We start from the raw sequence: 25,484 nt of genomic DNA, 5'->3' as shown, positions 1-25,484 counted from the left end.
TTTTTGAAAGACAGAGAGAGACAGAGCACAAGCAGGGGTGGAGTGGGGAGAGAGGGGGACACAGAATCTGAAGCAGGCTCCAGGCTCTGAGTTGTCAGCCCAGAGCCCGACGTGGGGCTCAAACCCATGAACCGCAAGATCATGACCTGAGCCAAAGTTAGACGCTCAACAGACTGAGCCACCCAGGCGCCCTGAGACCCATATTCTTTTAGGTGGAGCACTTCGCTATTTACATGCCTGGCCCCCATAGGCATTCGAATCTGCTACCCCTGGCTTAAGTACATTCTGCCATACTCTATCCCTTTTCCTAGGTCAGAGGAGGTAGGAAGGAGAGGGAAGAGCTAAGGCATAGTGGAAAGCAGCCAGAGGAAGGGGATAGAAGAGAGGTCATTTGACCTTCCCCCTTTACTCTCAAATCAGAGACTCTATTGTTTGGTTGTGCCTTTAATTTAAGCTTTACCCTCTGAGTTACTTCAGTTGCTCTTCCAAGACAGAAGTGAAATATTTATTTATATTCTTACCCTGAGTAGTGCCCACTGATGTTGGAAAGCCATGCCACCACTTTGAATCCCCTGAGTTGTTATTTATTTATTTTTAAAGTTTATTTATTTATTTATTGAGAGAAAGAGAGAGCATGAGCGGGGAAAGGAAAGAGAGAGAGGGAGAAAGAGAATCTTAACAGGCTCTGCACCGTCAGCATAGAGCCCGATGCAGGGTGATCTCATCAACCCTTAAGATCATGCCTGAGCCGAAATCAAGAGTTGGATGCTTAACCAACTGAGCCACCCAGGCACCCTCCCCTCCCAGAGTTGTCATTTAAAGCCTAATGCAACAGTTCTCAAAGTATGGTCTGTAGACCTGTGGCAGGAAGCAGGGGCAGGGTGGGGATGGTGATGGTCCCTGAGACTCTTTCACAAGTGTCCACAGGATCACAAGTTTCCACAGAGTCAAAACCATTTTCATAACACTACAGAATGTTATTTGCCCTTTTCACTGGATTGGCATTTGCACTGATAGTGCCAAAGCAAATGCCAAAGGTGGTGTGTAAAAAGCCAAAGATGCTGGTAGAAGTCATTGTATTCTTCACTGCTAGGCACTCACAGGAAAAGGGAAAGGACGGGAGGAGAAGGGAGAAGCCAGTTTCACTTAGGCGTGTCCATGATGAGGTAGGCAATATTTTATTAAATTCCAGTCCTTATATATGCATCATTTTAATATTCTTTGTGAAGAAACTGGAAGTGTGCATAAAGCATTTCTACTTATCAGAGTGAGGAACTGCACTTGTACTATTATTTGAGTTGCAAGCTGAACTAGCCTTTTTTTTTTTTTTTTTTTTTTTTTTTTGTACAACACCAGTTTTACTTGAGAGAACAGCTGACAGACAAACTGTGGTTATTCAGACTTGAGAATATGGCAAATATGCTCTCAAAAATGAAGTGAGCTTGTCATTTCAAGGAAAAAAACCTGACAGTATTTGTTGCCAATGATAAAATTAGAGCTTTCAGCAAAATTTAGAATTCTGGTAAAGGCATAGCTGCCTCTATGAGTTTGACATCTTCCTAATAAAGTATTTTCCAATAAGACTGGAGGTGATGTTTAAGAGTGTGATGTTTTGTTACCGTATAAGGAAACATCAGTGTTTGAAGCGTCTACATAAGTCATTGGATCAATGTTTTCCAAATGACAGATGCCTGGTGTTCTAAAATGATGCCTAGGTAGAAGGGCAGTTTACAGTGCAAGACAGACCAGTGGATTTTCATGTCACAGGGTAAGAAAAATTCACTGATGTAGTTTCAGATTCCACATTACAACTAAGCTTTAAGAAAGTGCTACTTGTTGTAGTTTCAAAGGATATCCACAGTTACCTGATAAGGCAATTAAAAATACTCTTATCTTTTCCAATTGCACAGCCCTGCGAGGCTGGCTTTTCTTCATACACTGTAAACAGAACAACATACAGCAGATGGACTACGGAAGCAGGTATGGCAATCCAGCTGGCTTTTATTAACACAGACATTAATGAGGTTTGCAAAAAGGAAAAACAATGTCACTCTTCTCCCTAAATTTATTTTTTTAATAGTTTTTTTTTTCCTAAAAAGCATGCTATTCAGGTTGACATGTAATACGTTTATTGTTTTTAAATGAATTAATATTTTAAAATTATCTCAGTTTTCATTCATAACATGGTAAATAGTAGTAGATATAACCCACATAAATAAAATCTCTTTGGTGTCCTGAATAATTAAGTCTGATATTTTCGAAGTCTAACAAAATAAACTCAGCCACACTTAAACCTTCTAAGACCGATTGCCCTTCCCTCCACCAGCACTACTATGCTGCCCTCTGGGAAATAACTACTCTTAGAGCCCCAAAATGAATTAGAGGTGAGAGTCCGTCCATTATTTTATTTAGTGGCATTTTGCTGGGCCTCCAAGCAGCCTGGCCTCTCCCAGCCTTGTCACTCTTCATCTTTAATGGGTTTGGCTCCCAAAGACTGTGGACTGAAATGAAAGTTCTGTCAAATCTGCATAACTCCAGAGCTCCAGGTGTGAATTAAATGACATTTGGTTTCTTTCTTAAGTAGGTACAAGTATAAAATGAGGTACACTTCTTTTGCTCTTATACAAAACTTACATAAAATTGAATACAGTTTGCAAGTTATAAAAAACCAAAACAATCAAATTAACAATATCAATTTCATTTGCAGATGATGTGTTGCTGAACTAAATTGCTATTACAGTTTAAATGTGGTGCTCCCAGTGTGGCCAGGTGTGGCAAACTTTTGCCAGGGTGATGATGGCTTAATTTCCCTACCTCCTACATCTGTTCCAAGCACGATGAAACATTCCTCACCACATGCCACAATGTTATTGAGACTTCATGTGGCAAGAATGCATCATTTACATATTAAGGCTGCCCCTTTCTCTTCCCATTTGCCTGAGACAAATAAGTGCATGGTGTGAATTAGATCCTAAACTCTTAACACTGCCTCTAAAATCTTGTTGAGGTGGATATGTAGATGAATTGGAACATTTATAGATTTAAAAATTCTTATCAGAATGAATACTAATTTTAAAAAATAGTGAGGAGAACTCACAAAAATATGTGTGTTGGACCTTAGCTTGAGAAATATTTCAGTAGTAAGGGTGTGAAGCCCAATTTTGAATTTGAATTTGAACTTTGCTATTTGCCATCTGTCTTTGTGCAATTACCCAAACTCTCTGAACCTCAGTTTCCTCAGCCTGTCCTTCATGGTTTCACTGAATTCATAGAAGTATCATAATGCCTATCTCTAAGAGTAGTTGTGAGGTTTGAGATAAAGCATATAAAGCACCTGGTATAAACTTGGCTTTTAATACATTTCCTTTTCTTTTCCAAAATCTTGGACCAGGCTTGCCCACTAATAAAAAGAAGCACAGGTAGATCTTGGACACTTTTGAAGGCAAACAAACCTTGTAAGAAACACACAACCTAGCAGACCTCTCTAGGCTTTATTTTCCACAGTGGAGAAGTGAGAGTTTGGGGCTGAGCCCTGCAGGTTTCAGGGCACGAGCCTCCAGTTCTCAGAGTCCTCTCTGGCCTGTCCAGGAACATCCCCCACCCCAAAGAAATTAATCACTCTGCTTTGTGCTTCACTTATAGGCAGTGGAGCTTGCTCACTCTGCACGCTGCTTTATACCTGAGGAGGTCGTTGCAAGAGCCCCGGTCCTGGGCACGGTCATGGGCATGGGGTCAGATATGGGTATGAGCTTTATGGGGCTGCCACTAGTTGACCAGAAACACAAGAGTGGTCATATGGAGCCCGTGGTACTGGCCTGTTCATTGTGCCGACAGAACCTGCAGGCTGTCGGTGCCTGACTCCTACCCTGCCAGCATTTGCTCTGTAAGGACTGCTTCCAGGGCTTGATCCAGGATCTGAGGCAGGTTGCCAAGGCTTGTGGGACTGTCTCAGATGGTAAGTACAAAAGTACCACAGGTTCCCCTCCTTCACATCATAGGTCTCTTCCTGTTTCATAGGAACCGAATTTCAAGTGTAGAAAGAATCGGAATTTAAATGCCCAAGGGACACTCATTGCTGAGCGCAACTCTTTAGGGAATCTGTGAGACAAAGCAAATCCTCCTGATGCCTGCTATATCTGTTTTGTAAGCTGGGACTCGCCATGCTTGGGATTTCCTTAGATTGGTGGCAGACCGAGAAACCTGGGAAGGTGTTGATTCAAGGTTTGGCTGGCTCCCCAGACAGAGAGGACGTGTGTCCTGGCTCACTAAACTTCCCAGGCGAGGCGGAGGGAGAACTGCTGGCCCCCTAGGATTGGTCAGGACCTGATTATGAACAGACGCACACTGACTAGCAACCATTCACCAGTTAAATTGCTGCTTAGTGGGAGGAGCTTGTGTCTCACTCCTGAATGTCAGGTTTCCTAGGGAACAGTCTCATTGAGGACTGTGAGTCCTTGGAGACAGGAACCAGATCCCTGCATCTCAGCGTTCTAGCACAGGCATGCAACAGAGGTGCAGTCTCTGTTGGGTGAACTTGGAGAATGAGAAAGTCAAACAAGTAGAGAGTATTTAGGAACATCATCTTTATTTTTGTTATCTGCAGTATTGTTAAAGTGATTTGTGGCACAAGTCTAGGCTCCTTGAGGCATTGTAGCAGTGCAGTTGTCCTTAGGTATGAATTTGGGGCCCTCTAAATCCTTGGGTAAACTGTGTAACCTCTCTGGGCTCTTTTGTGAGTTTGGAGCACAGAAAAGATAGTGTACGTTGATTTTAAAAATTAATGTCTGGGGGCGCCTGGGTGGCGCAGTCGGTTAAGCGTCCGACTTCAGCCAGGTCACGATCTCGCGGTCCGTGAGTTCGAGCCCCGCGTCGGGCTCTGGGCTGATGGCTCAGAGCCTGGAGCCTGTTTCCAATTCTGTGTCTCCCTCTCTCTCTGCCCCTCCCCCATTCATGCTCTGTCTCTCTCTGTCCCAAAAATAAATAAACGTTGAAAAAAAAAATTTAAAATAAAAAAAAAAAAAAATTAATGTCTGGGGGTGCCTGGGTGGCTCAGTCCGTTGAGCATCGACTTCAGCTCAGGTCATGATCTCGCAGTCTGTGAATTGGAGTCCCACGTTGGGCTCTGTGCTGACAGCTCAGAGCCTGGAGCCTGCTTCAGATTCTATGTCTCCCTCTCTCTCTGCCCCTCCCCCACTCTCTGTCTCTGTCTCTCAAAAATAAATAAACGTTAAAAAGATAAAACTTAATGTCTGATTTTTAAACTTAAATTTCATTCTTCCTTAACTTTTTAATTTTACCTTATAAATCTCATTCTATTTATGTGGCAAATTTTAACAATCATTTTTAAAGGGACTTTATTAATATTTGAACATATTTACAAACTTAGCTAATAATTGCTTTCATAAGTTAAATGTATTTTATTTTTCTTTTTTTAAAAAAATGTTTATTATTTTGAAAGAGAGAGAGAGAAAGCAAATGAGGGAGGGGCAGAGGGAGAAGGAGAGAGAGAATCCCAAGCAGGCTCTACGCTGTTAGCAGAGCCTAACACAGGGCTTGATCTCACAAACTGTGAGATCATGACCTAAGCTGAAATCAAGAGTTGGACACTTAACCCACTGAGCCATCCAGGCACCTCATATTTTACTCTTTTTTTTTTAAGTATTTCAATTGTCTAGCAAATAAACATTCCTAATTAAAGGACACTTGGAAATCTAATAAGTTAAATTTATAAACATGGTGAATCTTAAATATGTCTTAAAAAGTTCCTTTAGAATATATAAAGAACTTCTACAACCCAACAATAAAAAAAAATCAAACAACCTAATTTAACATGGGCAAAGAACTTGAATAGACATTTCTCCAAACAGGATATACAAATGGCCAATGAGCACACAAAAAGATGCTCAGTATCACTAATCTTTAGGGAAATACAAATCAAAACCACAATGGGATGCCACCTCATACCCATTAGGATGGCTACTATTAAAAAAAAAAAAAAAAGAACAGAAAATAACCAGTGTTGGTGAGGATATGGAGAAAGTGAATCCTTGTATATTATTAGTGGGAATATAAAATGGTATAGCTTCTGTGGAAAACAGCACAGCCATTCCTCAAAAAATTAAAAAATAGAATTACCATATGGTCCAGCAATTCTGCTTCTGGGTGTATACCAGAGAGAATTAAAGAATTTTGGGGCGCCTGGGTGGCGCAGTCGGTTAAGCGTCCGACTTCAGCCAGGTCACGATCTCGCGGTCCGTGAGTTCGAGCCCCACGTCGGGCTCTGGGCTGATGGCTCAGAGCCTGGAGCCTGTTTCCGATTCTGTGTCTCCCTCTCTCTCTGCCCCTCGCCCGTTCATGCTCTGTCTCTCTCTGTCCCAAAAATAAATAAACGTTGAAAAAAAAATTTAAAAAAAAAAAAAAAAAAAAAAGAATTTAAAGCAGGGACTCAAAGAAGTATTTGTACACCTGTGTTCAAAGCAGCATTATTCACATGGCCAAAAGGCAGAAGTAACCCAGGTGTCCACTGAAAGATGAATGGATAAACAAAATGTGGTGTATAGGTACAATGGAATATTATTTAGTCTTAATAAGGAAGAAAATTCTGACATATGTTACAGCATGAATGAACCTTGAGAACATCATACTAAATAAAATAAGCCAGTTACAAAAAAACAAATAGTTGGGACGCCTGGGTAGTTCAGTCGGTTAAGCGTCCGACTTCGGCTCAGGTCACGATCTCATGGTCCGTGAGTTCAAGCCCCGCGTCGGGCTCTGTGCTGACAGCTCAGATCCTGGAGCCTGCTTCAGATTCTGTGTCTCCCTCTCTCTCTCTGCTCCTCCCCCGTTCATGCTCTGTCTCTCTCTGTCTCAAAAATAAATAAACATTAAAAAAAAATAGTCTATGATTCTATTTACATGAGGTACCTAGAGTAGTCAAATTCATAGAGACAGAAAATAGAATGGTGGTTGCCAGCGACTGGGGGGAGTGGGGAATGGAGAGTTGTTATATAATGGTATTGAGTTTCAGTTTTGCCCATGTTTTAATCAGGTTTGTTGTTTTTGTTGAGTTGTAGGAGTTCTTTATATATTAGGGGTGCTAGACCCTTATCAGATAATATGATTTGTAAATATTTTCTCTCATTCAGTGGGTTGGACTTTTGTTCTGTTAATAGTGTCCTTTGATGCATAAAAGATTTGAATTTTGCTAAAGTCCAACTTCTCTATTTTTGCTTTTGTTGCCTGTGCTTTTGGTGTCATATCCATGAAATCATTGCCAAATCCATTGTTGTGAAGCTTTTCCTCTGTATTTTCTTTTAAGAGTTTTATAGTTTAACTCATGTTTAAGTCTTTGATCTCATTTGGGATTTTTAACATGAACTAATTATGCATGTCTCAAGGCTTTGTGTGGCTCTCAAGTCGAAAATTAAATCATACTAATGACAATTATTAGAATCATAGTGTTTATTTGCCAAGTTATTTGAAGTGTAATGGAGAATAAAAATATAAGCCTTGGTGTCAATGTATTTGGGCATATGAGTGTGAGTTCTAATCTGCCTGCCACTTAGTAGTTGGACAGCTTGGGCAAGTTGTCTTGCTTATGAAATGAGGATGGTAATAGTAGTAATTAACTTAAAGGATTGTTATGAAAATGAAATGATAACATACACATAGAACATTCTGTGCTACTCATAGTATATAGTAATAAGACAAGAAACATAAAAAAATACTATTATTTAGAACTTTTGAAACTGAAGTGGAAAAAAATCTGTTAGATGTGAACATGCTTGATTTAGAACAAGAGAGACAATTTCTTTTCCTTTTTTTTTTTTTTTTTTTTTTGAGAGACAATTTCTTAAATATGTGGCATCTTATATTCCTTGGTGTATCTTATGGTCTGGCTAGGCCTTTGCTACCTTCCATATTTGCGTTTTTGGATGGAGAGTAGAATCAGCTTCCATGACTACTTGGAGATTTTAGGACTCTATGCTGTGTGGTATTTGTTGGTTTGTATGTTTGTCTCCTTCATGGGTATTTGACTTCTGTGTAGCTGGCTCTATGGCATTTAGGGTACAGAGATGAAAAGGCAGGGCCCTTGTCCTCAAGAAACTCATGTTCTGTTGAAGGGCAAATAACTAGACAGATGATTATAATATGGTGCGGCAGGGGTGTGAAGAGAAGGTTGTTGAAAGTTCAGGCATAGCAGCAATGCCTCTGGGAGGTTCTCCACGGACCAAGTCTGGTGGATATCAGTTGCTTACTGAATGTTTTCTGAAGAACTAAAAGAATGGTACCCAAATGAGCTGCTTCATGAAAAGGAGAGCTGTGCTCTCTCTCTGGTAGGTCTAGTGAGAGACCCAATACCTGAACTTGATTTCTGGTCCATAATTTGAGAAGCCATGCTCTGGGAGTCTGGTTCTTTGGAAAGAGCTTTAAGCACTTCCACTTTGTCCAGCAGAGTAGGGGCACAGACTTGCTAAAATGCTTATTGTATTGCTGTCAATCTGGAGTTTTCAAAAGTAAAATGTGGAAGCAGGTAGAGAGGAGGTGAGTGGAGGCTGAAGAATAAATAGGGTGCATCGGTGCCTCCAGCCATATGCCAACAGTGCATGGGGATATGTCATTTTCCATAAATCTAGTTCTGCTAGTTGCTGGGCAGAGCTGAGCATTGCTGTGTTGCATCGGCTGTGTGCCTGGGCTCGGGTTCTGGCCAGCTGGTTTCCAACTCCAGTCCCTCGGTGGAGCCTTCCCATGCCTGCACTTTTGCACTGGTACTTGGCACTGGGGAGGACATGAGGTGGGCATCTTATTCAACTGGACCGAGTCTTTCAACTCTACAACTCCACAGCCCAACACAGAACCTGACACAGGATGGGGGCTCAGGTGAATATTTATTGATCGAATGATTTAATCACTGGATTCACAGAGATCTCCCATGGCTCTTACCTGGAAGGAAGACTGTTTCACTTGTGACACTGCCCCTTTCTACTTCTCAAGTTGCAAGGTGCACATATATTTTTCAAGCACCTGCAGAGACTGCACTAGGTCCTCGTGCCTGTATTATCTTTTCTACACTTTGCAATCACCCTATAATTAGGCATTCCCATTTTACAGATGAAAAACCTGGGGATTGTGAATATGTAAGGTCTAAGGTCAAAAACAACTGCTAAATGTCAGCTCAGGTCAAACCTGTCTTCAAAGCTTGTGATCTGCACTTTAGCACTTCGCTCTGGGAAAGATTTCACCCGGAATCACTGAACTGATGGAGACTCTGCGGAAAATCTTTGAGGAAAGAACCAATGGTGCAGCCTGAGTCATCAGGTGCACATCTTTAATGAGGCCACAGCTTAGCTGAGATTCCCTCCCCCCCCCCCCCCCCCCCCCCCCAGCAACTCCAGCACAGTGGGAAGTGTGTCTACATTAGGTCTCTGCCTCTAAGGAGACCAGCTGGGCAAAGTCTTCAAAAGGTAGTGATGGGGACCAGAGCAAAGGCAGCTCTGTGCTGAGCACACAATGGCTTAGCCATGCAGTGGGATGACTGGTGCTGAAGGCTCTGTGCAGAAAGGCTGGATATTGGAAGTGGATTTACTCAGCCAATGAGAATATCTATTTGGGACTATTTGCCTTTAAGCCTAATTGAAAATGGTCCCAGGTCAAACTCTATCTGAGAAGTTAGCCATTGAGTCACAAAGTGATACTTTAAAATGTAGCGAGCTCTGAAGGGAGCTGGTGGGCCTGAAACTGACATTTACCATGTGTCTTCAAAATTCTCAGGACTCCTATAGCTCTATTTGTTGTTTTAGGGAAGAAAGGCAATTAATTGGATATTTCCTTCCCCAGGTAAGTAAAAGGAACATTGTTCTTTCTTTTCAAATCTACTAAAAGACAAATCCTAGCTGAGAGACCTTGATTCTGATTTCTAAGTTTTAGAATCTACTTGTTTAGTATTTTACTTTTCCTGTTATCAATGTGGGTGATTTGTGAGATGTGAGCAGAACCCTGGTAAGGAAGTCATGGCCTTTGGAGCTCAGTCTGGACTCCAGCACTAATTGGGCAATCCCAGGTCTTCTCTGGCTTTCAGGGCTGGACTTGAAGAGCTCTAAGAACACCAAATAACCACGATAGCCTCATGCTTCCCAAAACTAGTGATGGGTGACAGCACATCCCTTGTAAACTGCAGATGCTGAAAAGGGGAGCAATCTCTGTCCCTTGGTGGGCAGGTCTTGGGACTTTGGGAAGATCCAAAGAGAGGGAACTGATGCAACATGCTACAACCTCAGAGTCAGAGAAGGAAATGATGATCTTAATGAGAGCTCAGCTGGAGGGGCTCTTAATGGCCTGGGGTGAGAGTGGGAGGCAGCAGGGGTGAGATCTCAGCTATAGGAGCCTGGAAGGCAGAGTTGTTTGCCCAGTCCAGGTACTGAACTGTGTCCCCAACCATTGTGGGGTCTGTTGTGGGCAGTGACCCAAGTCTCCTAGGTGGAGGGTAGCCAGCTGAGCTGGGCTGAGCTGAGTGTGCAGCAGGTGCAGAAGCTGGAGCTCCGGAGCCCTATCAGTGGGATGGCTTTTTAGTTCATGAACAGTTTCCTCACCTTAATTGGCTCTCCAGGGCCCTGGGAGTAGCACCAGCACCTCAGAACAGTACCCGTTACTGGGAGAGCAATTCCCTTGGTAACGGGAAGGAGGCAGGCTGTATTCTCGGGGATATGCTGGCTGCTGCTGACACTGCTTGGGAGGATATAGCTAGAGCAGATTTGCTGAGGGAGGGAGTTCAAGGTGGTTGTGATTGATAGATAGGGTCTTGGAGGTGACCCTTGTCTGCTGGAGCTCTCTCATTCAAGGGGGACCAGCCATGGTTGACTGCTGTGGAGGCTAAAGAGCAGGAAAGACCCTTGGAGCTTATCTCTAATCCCTCACTGAATAAATGGGGCATCAGGAGTCCAGAAAGCATTAGAATCCTGCTGAATGCCATAGTTGTTACAGAGCCAGAAAGAAAATTCATCTCCTTTGCCTGCCAATCCAGGGTTTGCCCGGGCTTGAGGGCCAGTAGTAACTGCAGACCTAGAGTAGCCTGCTGCCCTTTGTTCTTCCACTGTCTCTCTGTCCAGGCCCAGTTGGAGATGGAGACAGTGGCTTTGCATGGAGTGTCACTGAAGTCCTTGGATTGACTCTTGAGATTTGAAGGGAAGGATATAGAGGTGCCAATCTATCAGATGAGATGAGCCCAGATTCCTCCCACTTGTATCTTCTGCATTCTGTTCTGGGTTCTTTCTTGGCACCGAAAGCTTGTTTCAGTCAGGTGGTCCCCTTGGAGCATGGGCTCTGAAAGCTGTGAACCATCCATCTCCTCAGCCTATCACCTAGCTCTCATGCCCAGTTTCTGACTCTAGCTTAGATCCGCCACCTGGCTGTGCCCACACTCTCTGGCTGTCCTTGTCTAACCACACTTTACCTATTGCCTGTGTGCATTATGTTCCTAAATCCTCTAGCCTCAACCCTGACCACTCTCTTCTATTGTGGGCTTGCATTTTGAGCTATCTAAAAGGCTCTCAGTTGCTTACAGTTCAGAACAGAAACTTAGCATGGCCTTCAAGGCTCTTCCTAATCTGACTCCAAGCTAATTTTAGAGCCTCATCTCTGTCACTCCTCCTGCATGAGCCAGCTTTACGAATCTTTCCCCTAGAGGCCTCACATTTTGACATCTGTAATCCTCTGTGTCTGATGTTCCCTCCTCCTGAAGTGCCCTTTTCTTGTTAGTAACATCTTACCCCAAACTGAAGGTTGGCTCAAATGTGACCCAGTTATCATAACTTAGAGGACACAGGGTGGAGGTTAACTTGGGAATAAGCAGGACCCCATTACTGGAATTGAGCCCTTTGTCAAGGGTGAGGTTAGAACAATTTAATTTAAGTAGCTGTTGCTTTAGGCCAGGGGCCAGCATAGTTTTTCTGTAAAGGGCTAGATGGTAAATATATTTGGTTTTGTGGGTCATATAGGCTCTGTTACCGCTACTTAATTCTGCCACTGCAGCACAGACAATATGGGAATGGATGGGCATGACCGTGTTCCAGTAAATTTTTACTTACAAAAACAGGCAACCTGTGGTTTTCTGACCCCTGTTTTAGTCTCTGCCTGGGGAAATTGGATGGATTTGAACCTGTGAGTGACATCAAGTAGGAATATCCATATAGGAGCCAGGCAGGCCCAGGAAAATATGGAAGGAAATTTCAGGTAGGGAATAGTGTTAGGATGAGGCATGCAGAAAAGGGGAGGAGGCAAAGGAGGGAGTTAATTTTGGCTGCAATATAGGATTGTTTGAAGGAGAGAAGTGAGAACTCTGGAATGGAAATTTGAGGCCACATTATGAAGGGTCTTGACCAATTTAAGCTCTAGGCAGTGGGGAGACACTGGATACTTTGGTCAATGAATACGATCAAATACGTATTTTTAAAAAGTTATTCTGGTTCAGTGAGAAGAATGATTGGAGGAGACAAGACTGGATGCAGAAAGCCCTGCTAGGAGGCTACTGTAGTTGTCCTGGCCATTGGTTCCAGATTACTGGTCCTCAAATGCCTAAGAATTACTTGGGTTACTCACCAAAAATATAGATTCTTGGTCCCACACCCGCATACAAGAGATCTAGATTTGGCAGATTCAGGTTTTCTAACAAACCCTCAAGATTTGTGAATCACTGGTCCAGCAAAGCAGAATTAAGCCTGACCCAGAGAGGCTATGGATACCAGAGAAAGTGGGGCCCACATAAGATGAGATTTGGCAAGTACCCTCTTACTCCCTCTTATCTCTGTCTGTGACAGCCCATCCATTTGACCCCTTTTTCTTCACACACCACCACTCCTTCCAACATCTTGTTTTGGTCATGCCTTATTGGTTCTCTTTGAAACACTTCTGTCCCTTTCTTTCCATTTCTGCCCTTGTTCAGGGTCCCATCAATGCTAAACTGGACAAGGCTTCTCCCTGTGCCCCATCTCCAGTTCATCAGGATAATCATAAAGCCCAGCTTTGTCACTCTCCAGAGCCTTTGCTTTTAGGATAAAGGTGAAGCTCCTTAGTTTAGCATTCAGGGTCCTTCAGGAGCTTACTCTCCTACCAGTCTTTCCAAGCTTATTCCCCGCCACTTCCCATCTGTGCTTTTAAAATTTTCCTGTGCTCTGTGTTTTTGCAATTATTTTGTGCTTGTAGTCTTGCCTCATCCTAATGTCTTTCCTCTAATTCGACCCTGCTTTTCCTTCCCTTTTTTCTCCCTGCTTGTGTTTGACTGTATCTCCCTGGGGGGGTTAGAGTTAGCTGCCAAGGGACACCTCCCAGGACCTTTATGCATCACAAATGTGTGTCTTCCCCATCTGAAGTCCTAATCCTCCACTTGTGACGGACAATTGGTCACTATGGCAACTGACTGTGACGTCACAGGATAAGGACTTCAGGTGAAGTGGCAGGAGCAGGTGAGTGTGTAGGAGATAGATTTTAATGTCTGTCGAAGGCCTCCCCCCCACACCCTCCTTCAGTGCCGGGGGCATGGAGGGATATCTCGGGCTCCTGCTGATTTTTAAAAGGATGCGGTGAGAGTGTGTGCCTGGCATCTGCGTGCTGCAGCAGTGTGGGGCTGACAGAGTGTGTCAACTTGAGCTCTGGTTGTGCAGGCACCGCTGCTGCGTGAGCCTGTTATTCCATTCTGGATTGCTATTTTGATACCCAGATTGCATCATTCTTCCTACGTATAAACAGGGGGTCCCCAGGGCCCTGCAGCTACTCACTTCTCCACCAACACTGTTGTTGTGATGAGCTCTATTTAAATGAGCTGCCGGATCGGGGCAGATTCCAGCCATACATGAGCACTGTCATTTTGGGGAACATGGAGGGCTGAAGGATTTTTGGATCGAATCCTAAAAGGCTGAGAGTGATGGCCTCCCGAGCTGTGCAGAGGGCGACAGAGCTAGTTCCTGAAAGTTGAAAATCTCGTTTTCTTCCTTCTGAGCTTCTATTCCAAGGCACCCAGAGGATTAGGAAGGAGATGCAGCTAGGAAGAGAGTCGCCTCTTTGAGGTCTCCCTCTTGCTGTTCAGTTTGGGAAATTGCTGCAGAGCCTTCGAGATAAACAGGAACAGGAGGAGTCAACCAACCTTTTCTTGCAGGAGCATCTCAGGTGAGCTGGAGAAATGCAGCCCTGGCTGAGGATGTATCAGAGAAAGGAGAGGACCCAGGGTGTTCCCCTTCCCCTACCCAGTGCCCAGTTCCCCAAGGGTTATTAGGCCCTGCAGCCCATTTGGCTGCAGCACGCAGGGTGGGTGTTCCTGGGCACCTGGTAAACACTGTCCTCTGGGACCTGTGGTGGTCTCACCTGTCGCTCTTCTGACTTCTCTCCCAGGTGTTGCTCTAATCACAGGGCAACAGAGCCTCAGGTAAGCCTGCTGGCAGCCAGGGGCAGGAGCAGCAGTTACCTTAAGATCAAAATTTGCCTTTCTAGCAGGGACTGGGCATCTTGGGAATGGGTGCAATGTATTTCTAGAGGGGGTTGCTGCTTTGAGTTATGGGCTGGAGGAAGGCTGCTGGGGCTTGTGTTGTGGGGGGCTTAGCTGACGCCTTGTACCCTGGGGCTCCCCTCGGGTGGGAGGGCAGGAGTGAGGATGGCCAACATGCCAGAGGATACTACCACAGAGTAGTTTTTCTCTCCTTGCCTAGTGATTGGCAGAGGCTTGTGGAGTAGAATGTCTTACTTGTGGATACAGAGGTAGGTAATCAAGGACTGCCCAGTGGTTCAAGGCAGCACCTACATTTTACAAGGGCTCTGTGGTTTTCAGGTAAGTCCCTCCCTCTCTCTGGCCTCCATGTCACCATCTGTATGGTGAGGGAACTGGCTACTTGAACAGCGCAGAGCTAGGTCTGTCCAGCTTTGGTTCTACAGGTGAGAACTGGCAGGGGAGCATCAGGCTGCCTCAGAGGATCCCACTGCTCTGTTGGGAGTCCGAGCTTGGGCTCCAGCTGTAAAGTTCCTTGGAGCCCTGGACAAAAGCTGTAGAATGAAGGGCTTCTTAACCCTCGGTGAGTTTCTTGGCACCAGGCTCAGGCTTATGTGACGGGGGTTTTTGTGCCCCTACCTGGTGGGCTGAGCTGACCCAATGCTAGCTTTCTTGAGACCTCCCTGGGATATCTCTCCCACCATAACCCCCTGGTGCCCAGGTTGCCTTGGCGCTGCTGTTCACGTCTGAAGGGTGGACTACCCAGTCTTGACTCCTGTCCCTTGCTGCCTCACTCAGTCCGGAGCAGAGCGCACCCTAGGCCCCAGCAGCCATGCTTGTAGTGCCAAAGCTCAGGCAGCACCCTAAGTCTGCTCCTGGGTCCTTCAGTGGAGCTGGGAGTTAGGGGGGGCAGGAGGTGTCCTCCAGCTCGCTGCTGGTCCCCAGGGTACCCACGTATCAGGACACCTGCTGTCTGGTGGGAATGTGCCCTTTTCTCTTCCTTGCCAGAGGGGAAATACATCACCTCCACATTCAAAATGTTTCCTAACTTTGTGGAGCCTCTTTAAAACTGGCCGATCCTGCCTTCCTCAGCCGCATGGTGTGGGGAAAGAGCTATCAGACTTAGGCACAGGGGTAGGAGAGACTCTCTCTAAGGTGCTGGTTCTCAAACATGGTTGTATGTTGTAATCACCTGGGGAATTTTAACAAATATTTATGCCTGGATTCCACCTCCTAAAACTCTGATTTAATTGATATGGAATGGACATCAGGATGTTTAAAGTGCCCCACAGGATTCAAATATGTAACAAAGTTCGAGAACCACTGGTTCTATAATATGAAACTGTCCCCAGATTTATTACCACGCAGAAAAACTCTTCTTCGCCTGCCTTTTCTCAAGGAGTCTATTTTATAAAACTTTAAACACAGACGGGGCTGGCTTCCCAGCTCCTTCCTTCTGGATTCCCATAATCCAAAGCTGGGTCCAGGTCATAATTAGAGTCTGATCATTATTTTGGCATGTTTTACTTACAATAAAATTATCTAATTAAAATAAAATTACCTTGTTTACATTTGAATTAGAGAGATATAGCATAATGGAAAGGGGTGGATTTTAATTTTTTTAATGTTTGTTTATTTTTGAGAAAGGGAGACAGAGTGCAATCAGGGAGGGGCAGAGAGAGAGGGAGACACAGAATCTGAAACAGGCTCCAGGCTCTGAGCTGTCAGCACAGAGCCAGATGCGGGGCTCAAACTCATGGACCGCGAGATCATGATCTGAGCCAAAGTTGGATGCTTTACTGACTGAGCCATCCAGGTGCTCTGGAAAGGGGTGGATTTTAGAGGCAGGGAGACTTGATTTCCAATCATGGCTCTGCTGCTGTTTCATATGATCTTTGCCAGATGACAACTTCTTAGAGCCTCAGTCTCCCCAGCTATGAAATGGGGATAATGTCTGCCTCTCAGAGGTGGTTTGATGATTAACTGAGATAACATGCATAAAGTGTCTCGTGCAGGGAGTGGTGGTAAAAGAATGATCCACCCCAGGGACGGGAGTGCTCATTCTTATGACAGGTGGACTGAACGCCTTCAGCTTTCAGAACTTCTCTCCCAGGCTCGTAGGTCCCCAGAAGAACCTCTGGGGCCTGTGACTTCTTCATTCGGGAGGCAGGAACCCCACTTCCTCTAGGGATGGTGGTGTGTGGCCTTTGGGCCCTGGCTCTGCATTGCTCAGAATTGATGTTTCTGTGTATGAAATAAAAGCTTAAGGCTTGAATAATCCTGATAGAAAAAAAAGAAACATATCTAAATATTTTGTGCAATATGTGATTTAAATATGTATTGATGACTAAATATTAAACATTAAATGTTCAATATTATAAGCAGATGTTTGGTTATTTTGTATATACATCTGTAGCCCTAGGGGTTCATGTATTATAGTTGTCTAAAATAAAACTTTATTTTGGGATTTGCACTGAAGAATGGGGAACCCCCTTGAAACAAAAGCTCAAGGTTAACACAGCTTGATGGGGGCTAGGGGCCTTCTGAAGGAAGATAAGAATTTCTGGACAAAGATGTCATGACCCAAAGAGAGCACATGTCCTCTGTGTCCACTCTGGGCCCCACAGCCTCCCTGGGGCCTGCTTGTACCAATGCCGTGGTGGTATTCCATCTCTGCTGTCTGCCACGACAGCCCCTTGTCAGATGGGATGACTTTTAGACGTAGGCCTCCCCTAAGCCATAAGCCTGTCCCCTGACTTGCTGACAAAGACGATTGACAGGTCACTGTTTGGCTATCTGTCCCATCCAGTCTTGCCCAGGGGAATATTTCTGGAGTTTGGGTACATTAGGCAGAGGAAGTGGGTTGGATAATCCACACTTCCCTGCTGTTCCTGTTCCCCTCATATTAAGGATGTAGACAATAAAGTTCAGGGGAAAGAGGTCACTTACCTAAGGTTACACAGATAGTGCCAGCCCTAGACCTGGAACCCACATCTCCCAATTCACAGCCTTTCACAGCTCTAGATCAGACCTGATTCCTTTATCATCCTGGCTGGCTTTTTTCTCATCACCCTGAAAACCTCCAGATGGCTTCTTACTACTTTCAGTGGCTGTGAGTGCAAGGAATACGCATGGGATACCCAAACCCCAAAGAAATATAATTGTCCAATCTGCTAAAAATTATGCAATATCTTTTAGTGCCAATTGTGGATTATTTTTGTATGCAGACATATGAACAGATAGTTAAAATGCAATGTGATATTTGTCATACTAGAAGGATGTTCAGGGTGCTGTGGGAACCCAGAAGAGGGAATAATTAACTCATCCTGAGGGAAATCAACCCTGCTTCTTAAAGGCAGAACATTTGAACAGGTTTGAAAGGATGAATAGGAGTTTATTTGAAAAGGAGGGGAGCAAGAAAGAGTATTTCAGGGAGAGGGAACAGCACTCTCATAAACAGAGTTATGCAGAGGTTTGACAATCTGAAGACAGCAGAGATATTTGCCCCAGCAAGGACACAGGGTGTGAGGCAGGTGAAGCTGAAGATAAGATTAGAGTGAAGTAAGGCCATCTTGAGCACCAAGATGAGGATTTTGGCATTTATGGCCAGGGGCAGTAGAGGATGTGCTATGAGGCCTTGTCTGATCTATTCAGTTGTTTCTCCCTTTTTTCCTTGATGCTAATGAGACTAATGTTTGGGCATCTGTTACCAGGGGGTTAGAAGCCTTGTGGAAATTATTTTCAACATTTAGAGCAGTGTTTCTGACCTGGGGGTAGATAAGGGGAGTCTCTTCAGGGTGAGCCAAATGGAAGAGAGGGACAGTCACCCAATTCCCCTGGATGATGACACCTATGAAGAGCATTCTTCTTTGCCTCTGGCCACTGTTCCTGACAGGCAGGAGAATGTCTTAGGGATTGCAGATCCATGGCTCTGTGAGGGGTGTGTGTGTGTGTGGCAGGGGGTGTCTCTTCAGTGGGGGGAAGGGGAGAACAAGTATTGAATTATTACTTTGCATGATTTGGTGGATTTTGGTTTTTCCAGGATAGATCAGTTAGCTTTTGCTCCATTATAAGACACTCAAGACTTAGTAGTTTAAAAATACTGATTCTATAGGTCAGCAGTTTGGGCTGGGACTCTCTGGCTGGTTCTTTGGGGCTTGGCTGGGCTTGGCTAGGCTCAACTGTGCTCACTCCTTTGTCTGTATTCAGCCAGTGAGTCATTTGGGGCTAACTGGTTTATGACGGCTTCAAGTGAGCACTAGAGAGAACCGAGGTCTCTGTCTGCATAGTCTTTCATCCAGCAATCTAACCTGGGGTCGTTCAGGTGGAAGTCTTAGAGTTCTGAGGGCAGAGCTAAATCATACAAAGCCACTCGAGGCCTAGGCTTAGAACTGGTTCAGCATCACTTTTGTGGCTTTCTTTTGGCCAGAGTACATGATGAAGGTGGCCTAGCTTCAAAGGGTGGAGAATAGACTCCATGCTACAGCATGGATGCAGGGGGGTTGTGGGGGTGGGGGGAGAATTTATGGTTATTTTTTCACTCTACCTCTCAGACTATCTGACTTCCATCACTTGGGAGAGTTGATAATTGAGGTCATTGCCTTGCCATAAATGGGATATGAGAAATGTTTTGATTTCAAAGTCAACGTTCGTGGAGGATCAGGTGCTTTCTCAAGTATTATTTAATTTAAACCTTGCAACTCTTATTTTCCCTTCCTATTTCACACGTGAAGAAACAGGACACCTGAGGAACTAAGTGAGATTAAGTGACTCGCCCAACCAAGGTCACTGGGTGGTAAACCTTGTGTTTAGACGTAAGTTTGTCTAACTGCAGGTCTAGAGCAACTGCCATTGTATCATTTCGATGATATGAGGCAGAAAATACTATGGTGGTACCGCTGCATTCTCTGTCATAGCCACCCCTTTCCAGGTGGCCCTCATGCCTGGGCACAGGCACCTGGCCCTCCCCAGGAGCCGCATTTCCTTGCACCCAGTGAGCTTCCTGCTCTTGAGGTGGGCCCGAAGAGCACTCTAGTCTCCAGGGCGGCAGTCTATGTTGCTTATGTAGTTCGGGAACCCCGTATACTGAGGAAAGTGCTGGAGATGTTTACATTTCCCTGGGGAGAGGGTATAGGGCAAAATGTTCGTGTACCCAGGTGAAACATACGTCTGTGTAGGGCGTGCAATATGGACTAGGTGGGGAAGGCCCCACAAAATCTCTGTGAGCCCCATGGGCAGACTGATTGGTATTGGCAGTAAGAAGAGAAAAATATCTGCTAGATGAGCAGACAGGGAGGCCTTGCTTTCTGTGGGAAGAGCTTTCTAGAAGCTCTGGCTTTGAGATCTTTATAGTAGTTCTGCTGTGTGGTAACCTTAGTGGCTGGATCTGTGTCCTGGGGTAAACTGACCCCCTGGAGCTTAGCCAATAATGGGAGGTTGGGTCTCAGAGCTGGGAAATGAGGAGTGGGAGCAGCAGGAAGGCACCCAGTTAATCAGAAGCAGAACAGGTAGCTTGGCTTGTGAGGAAGTCGGGAAGGTGGATGTGAGGAGGTCTGTAGGGCTGGCCCCTAAAGGAGTGGTCATGTCCAGAGTACCTAGATGGTAAGTGCAGACTATGACATCAAACACAGGTCATTTTGGCGCGAGGGGTTTTGACACATGCCTTGGTGTTGTGTAGTAGAAAGCCTTGTGTCTAGGCCTTATGTATAATCTGCCATGTTGCCCTGACTCTGCTTTTTTGCCCCCTTCCCAGAGCTCATCTCCTGTCCTGGGTGTAAGCAAGTAGACCTCACCAGGGATGTAACTGAGCATTTTTTTCTGCAGTGCTTTTCTACTGGGCAATCCAAGATGGCCAGGGTAAGTCAGGACAAGAAAACAACTGATCCTTTTCAGAAATCTGTGGGGCCCCTGTCCGTAAGTTCATCTATTCACCCATCACTTCATCTGACTTGTTACCCCTCCATCAATTTGCCTAATCTTCCTTCCTTCCTTCCTTCCTTCCTTCCTTCCTTCCTTCCTTCCATCCATCCATCCATCCCTCCATCCCTCCATCTAAAGAGAATTAAAATATTTGAGTTGGGGGAAGTAAAATGGGGCTATTTTTCTCTCTCTTATAGCTCTGACTGAAAAATATTAGTACTGATCTTTTATTTCCTTTTTTCTTCCCCTCAGTTGAAACTTATACACCAGCTAAATGGGTTAATCAATCTTGCCTATATTTAGCAACTAATACTTCTTTTTCTGAGTTTCTGCAATTTTACATCACTTACTGCCTGGCACCTACTGTTCCTTTCTCCTCTGGGGTATTCCTGGCACTACATTTTCTTCATTTGCCAGTGTACTTACTTGATCCTGTATTGAATTCTTAGTGAATGTCTGACATGTGCCAGGCCCTGTGCTGGGTGCTAGGGAGACAAACATCCATGTTCTCTACTCTCAAGGAATTCATAGTTTAATGAGTAACACTTGTATTTCTCTTCTTTTTTTCCCTCCTTCCCCCTATGGGTTTGTCAGAGGCCAGTATGAGTACAAAGCTGTCAGAATACACATTATTTTGATGGCCTATATTATCCAGGCACAGACAGGCTACTTTTTTACAAATCTTTTTTACACATGTTTTTACATTACCCTGCCAGATATTTGCTGACCAAATCAATGAACCTTTGGACTAGGAGAGGACTAGGTTCTCTTGGGTCCAGCAAGCCCCAGTTGTGGAAACACAGCTCTGAGAGTTGGTCTGTACTTGTTCTTTCTTGGCTGTATATGATCGATTGTCTTTCTGTGTACTCCCACATCTGTGGCTTCTCCCTTTTTGCAGGCACGCTGAACTTCCCCGCTTTTGCCTGTATTCTCCCATTTTACTCCCCTGCATGCTTGGGAAACTTCTACCTGTCATTCCATATCCAATCAGAAGTCACTTCCTCATGAAATATTTCCTGGCAACTCCTAGACTGAGCTCCTGGAAACCTCCCTGTGCTTCCTTAACACTGGCTGTGTGCTTTTTTCACAGCATCATCCATTAACCGTCTGCCATGCCCTGCAGGCTATGTCGCCTGGGAAGTAGATCTTTGCCTTCTCCTCATCTTCAGCTTGAGACTTGAGGGAATAGTCCCTGTGGCCACTATTCTTTTAGTCACAAAGGATGACTTCCTTCACAAGCCACCACTGTCACTCCTAGGTGGCTTTCCAAAACTGACTGCCCTATCGAGAATAGCCCTACAGGCCCCCAGTCCCTCATGGAGGCAGGCCCAATTGAGGATGCTGTCAGTAACTCCAGACCTCTCTGCTTCCAGAACTGCTCCGAGTGCAAGGAGAAGAGGGCAGCACACATCCTCTGCACCTACTGCAACCGCTGGCTGTGCAGCTCCTGCACGGAGGAGCACCGGCACGGCCCAGCCCCCGGGGGCCCTCTCTTTCCCCGGGCCCAGAAGGGCCCGCCAGGTATCTCTCCCTGCTTCCCCCACCGGCTCATGTGCCCTTAAGCAGTTCTGGCCCCTAAAACCTCTGGAGAGTGGCTCTCTGACCTTGTCTCCCTACTGGGGTGAAGGTAAAGGTGGTCTTAGAGCCTTTCCCAAAAGAAAAATGTCTCCTCCAGAGTCACAGCCACAGTGCAAGTTCATGGCTAGGCTCTCCTTTGTTGGGGGTGGGAGGGGTGAGTGTGGGTGAGATGTGCAGGGAAGAGTAGTCCTGAATTATTGTGAGTGCTAGCCGAGTTCCCTACTTTCACCTCTAAGTAGAACAATCATGCCTCACTTCTATTTAGTTACTTGCATAATTAAACAGCCTGGATCAGGGCTTGTCCATTGGCCCATTCATTGCCACTTGTTTTCAATGACAGTCTCCTTGACAGTCTTTGCCCAAGGTCCTTGAACTGTAGGAAGGTTTTTACCTTAGTTACACCCACATGAACCAGAGTTAATGGTCTGTGACCTGGCCTATAGCCCCCGCAGCAGCACTCTGGTTAATGAAGAGCTTTAGGTTGAATTTTAGAGGATCCATTACTCTGCAGAAGATCCATGTGCTGCAGTAGCAGGCCCCTTCCTCAGCCTCTGGCAGGTGGTGAGATACCTGGGGCTGGGTGGTGTGTGATTTCTGGACAGCTGGGCAAATCCAGCCCGGCTAAGCTCACATTCTTCCTTGTGCTCCTGGAACCTCACTGGCCCAGAGAGAGGCCTTTCCTGTCTGCACCACCTTTCCTCCAGGTTCTGTGTCTCCCCTGTGTCCATTGAGGGCTGAGGGCTGCTCACTGGAGCTTAACTGAGAGTCTTCCTGAGCAAGAGAAGCCCACTCTCTCTGTCTTCTCTGGCAGGAGTGACTGGTGGTTCTGGGGACTTCGCCTTGTACTGTCCTCTACACACACAAGAAGTGCTCAAGCTATTCTGTGAGACTTGTGATGTTCTAACATGCCATAGCTGCCTCATGGTGGAACACAAAGAACATAGGTAGGGATGGCTGGCTGCTCAAAGGGGGCCTGGGAGGGTTCTGGACTCTGCTTTGCTAGTGCTGGCCTCCCAGTGCATCAAAATCCTCTCTGCCTGCGCCAATCTGGAGCCCTGAGGCTGGAGTTTTTCTCTGCTCTTGCCGTGGGGCTTCTCTGGAGAAGACCTGAAGGGTTAAGACTCTGCACTATATCTGACTTTCCCTAGATGTAATAATCCCAGCTTCCATGGGCCTGGCTGAGACAATACATGGTGGGGGTTCTTGCTTGACTGGCATGCTCAGAAGAATACTCGGATCTCCTCAGCTTTTTCTCTGCCTCCTTCTTTAGGTGTAGACATCTTGAAGAAGTTTTGCAAAACCAGAGGATGCTTCTGGAAAGTGTGACTACACAGGTGGCTCATAAGAAATCTAATCTACAGACCTCTGCAAAGCAAATTGAGGACAGGTAACACAGACTAGTCCTTTGCCAATTGTGGAAATGCTCTGTTTCTTGACATCCTGGATGTTGATATCAGGCTATGAGATGTAGTACTTATGAAGAATACATGAGGTTAAGCAGATGTGGGCATGTGTCCCAGAAGGCATATGTCCTGGAACTTAGAGGTCTCAGGGCCAGTGAAAGGGCTTTGGGCCATCACTTGGTAAATGGGACCAAGCTAGGTCGGGGTGATCAGTGTGAGTTTGAGCCTAGGCACATGCCTCCTGAATGTGGCCCATGACAGACACAGCCAGGGTAGGTACTTGAGAATGATGGCACGAAGCAGATTCTGGGTTTATCATGAGGGTGCAGTAACTCAGTGGAAATCTACCCTTTATCATCCCTTTCCCAGTGTCTTCCATATACATCTACAAATGATATAGAACCATTAATATTTAATGTAGGAAGAGGAATTAGTAGACACTAAGAGCTCATCATGTGGCAGACACTGGGTTGGACATCATACATGCATTATTTTGTTCAATTCTTACAATTCTTAGAGTTGGATTAGCTCCATTGTACTAATGAGAAGACTGAGGTTCAGAGAGGTTAGGTGACTTGTCTGAGATCACACAGCTAGTCAGTGACTGAGCTGGATTTGGAAGCTAGGTATATGTGACTCCAAAGCCTGTGTTCTTTTTTAAAAAAACAACTTTATTGAGCTATAGTTTATATACCATAAAATTGTTCTTTTAAAATGTACAATTCAGTGGTTTTCAGTATATTCCAAGTTGTGTAAATCATTGTTACCATCTACTTTTAGAACATTTTATCACTCCCCAAAGAAACCCAGTACACATTATTAGTAGTTACTCTCCATTCCCCCCAACATCCCTAGCCCTTGGCAACCACTAGTCTTCTTTCTGTCCTTGCCCATGCTCTTTTTACTGCATGGCATTGTTTAGTGGAGCATCCACTTTTTTAAGACAACAGATTACACGATGTCATATTCATACTCACTCTTTCTGTCCTGTCTCCATTGCTGTGTAACTAGTGAGCTGCTGGGTTGACCTGAGTGTGGACCTGATATTTACCTAGAGAAAACCTGGTTGAACTTTGGGCCATTGGCCCACTTAGATCAAGTGGGCTGCGTGTGCAAAGGGTAGGGTGGTGGAGGAGGGTTCTTATTTCTTTATATTTGGTGTCTGCTGGGCCCTGATCTACATAGGCAGCCTCTAAGTTGTTGGCTGTTTTGTTTGTTATCTCTAGGTCATCATGGGCCTGGAGGAGGGGCTCATCATGCTATGTCCCATTCTATTTATAGGATTTTTGAAGTGAAGCATCAACACAGGAAGGTGGAAAACCAGATCAAAATGGCCAAGATGGTTCTGATGAATGAGCTGAACAAACAGGCCAATGGGCTCATAGAGGAGTTGGAGGTATATGTGGACAGATGGATCAGATGGCTGGGTTGGCGATCTCCCTGGGTCAGAAACCAGGCACATATCAAGCTAGTCCCAGGGCTTAGAGCCCCCTTGGCTGGAATTCAGATATGCAGTTTCCATAGCTTTCTGCTGTTCTCTATATCTTAAAATGTCCAGTCTAATTTGGGGAGGATGGCTCATTAGGGGCTGGAAAATCAGTTCAAACTCCCATGAATGCTATAAGGCTTTAAGTCATCTGCCTTCCTGGTCTATACACGCTTATCGCCTTGGAAGAGAGGATCATGAAACAAGTTATGCCCAAGAGATGTAGGCATTTGTTCATGTCCTCGTTCATTTATCACCCATTTCGTATTTGCACTATAAAATCCACCCACCTTCCTCCCTCCCTTCCTGTGTCCCTCTGTCCCACTGTTGTCCTCTCAGGGGCACAATCTTGTCTGACCCTGTCAGGGTCACACCGATCCACAGGCCACCAGACTCCCCAAACAGGGGGACTGAAGTCCAAGAACAGGATCAGGGACTCTGTCTTTGTCCATACATACGCAGGGCATTACTAATGAGAGAAAGCGGAAGCTGGAGCAACAGCTACAGAGCATCATGGTTCTCAACCGCCAGTTTGAACATGTGCAGAACTTCATCAATTGGGCTGTCTGCAGCAAAACCAGTGTCCCTTTCCTGTTCAGCAAAGAGCTGGTAAGAGCTCCAACTCATC

The 25,484-nt window shown here is 45.3% G+C and overlaps 1 protein-coding gene across 2 annotated transcripts in view; it reads left to right on the top strand.

Annotated features, from left to right (window-relative positions):
- The window catches only part of TRIM66 (tripartite motif containing 66), a 59,078-nt gene that overhangs the window by 6,118 nt on the left and 27,476 nt on the right, over positions 1-25,484 (top strand). Inside the window, exons 1-7 of one of the 2 annotated variants that reach the window (XM_032595124.1) lie at positions 14,043-14,157; positions 20,223-20,326; positions 21,763-21,910; positions 22,779-22,911; positions 23,238-23,354; positions 24,652-24,766; positions 25,319-25,465. In XM_032595124.1, coding sequence (XP_032451015.1) covers positions 20,318-20,326; positions 21,763-21,910; positions 22,779-22,911; positions 23,238-23,354; positions 24,652-24,766; positions 25,319-25,465 — 669 coding nt within the window. In that variant the 5' untranslated portion in view covers positions 14,043-14,157; positions 20,223-20,317. Of the gene's footprint in view, positions 1-14,042; positions 14,158-20,222; positions 20,327-21,762; positions 21,911-22,778; positions 22,912-23,237; positions 23,355-24,651; positions 24,767-25,318; positions 25,466-25,484 lie in introns of those variants that run through there. The other variant, XM_030332499.1, reaches the window with a different exon arrangement.

The sequence above is a fragment of the Lynx canadensis genome, chromosome D1, assembly GCF_007474595.2.
Source record: "Lynx canadensis isolate LIC74 chromosome D1, mLynCan4.pri.v2, whole genome shotgun sequence".
Taxonomy (NCBI): Eukaryota; Metazoa; Chordata; class Mammalia; order Carnivora; family Felidae; genus Lynx; species Lynx canadensis.
This window is presented reverse-complemented; position numbering and strand designations above follow the sequence as displayed.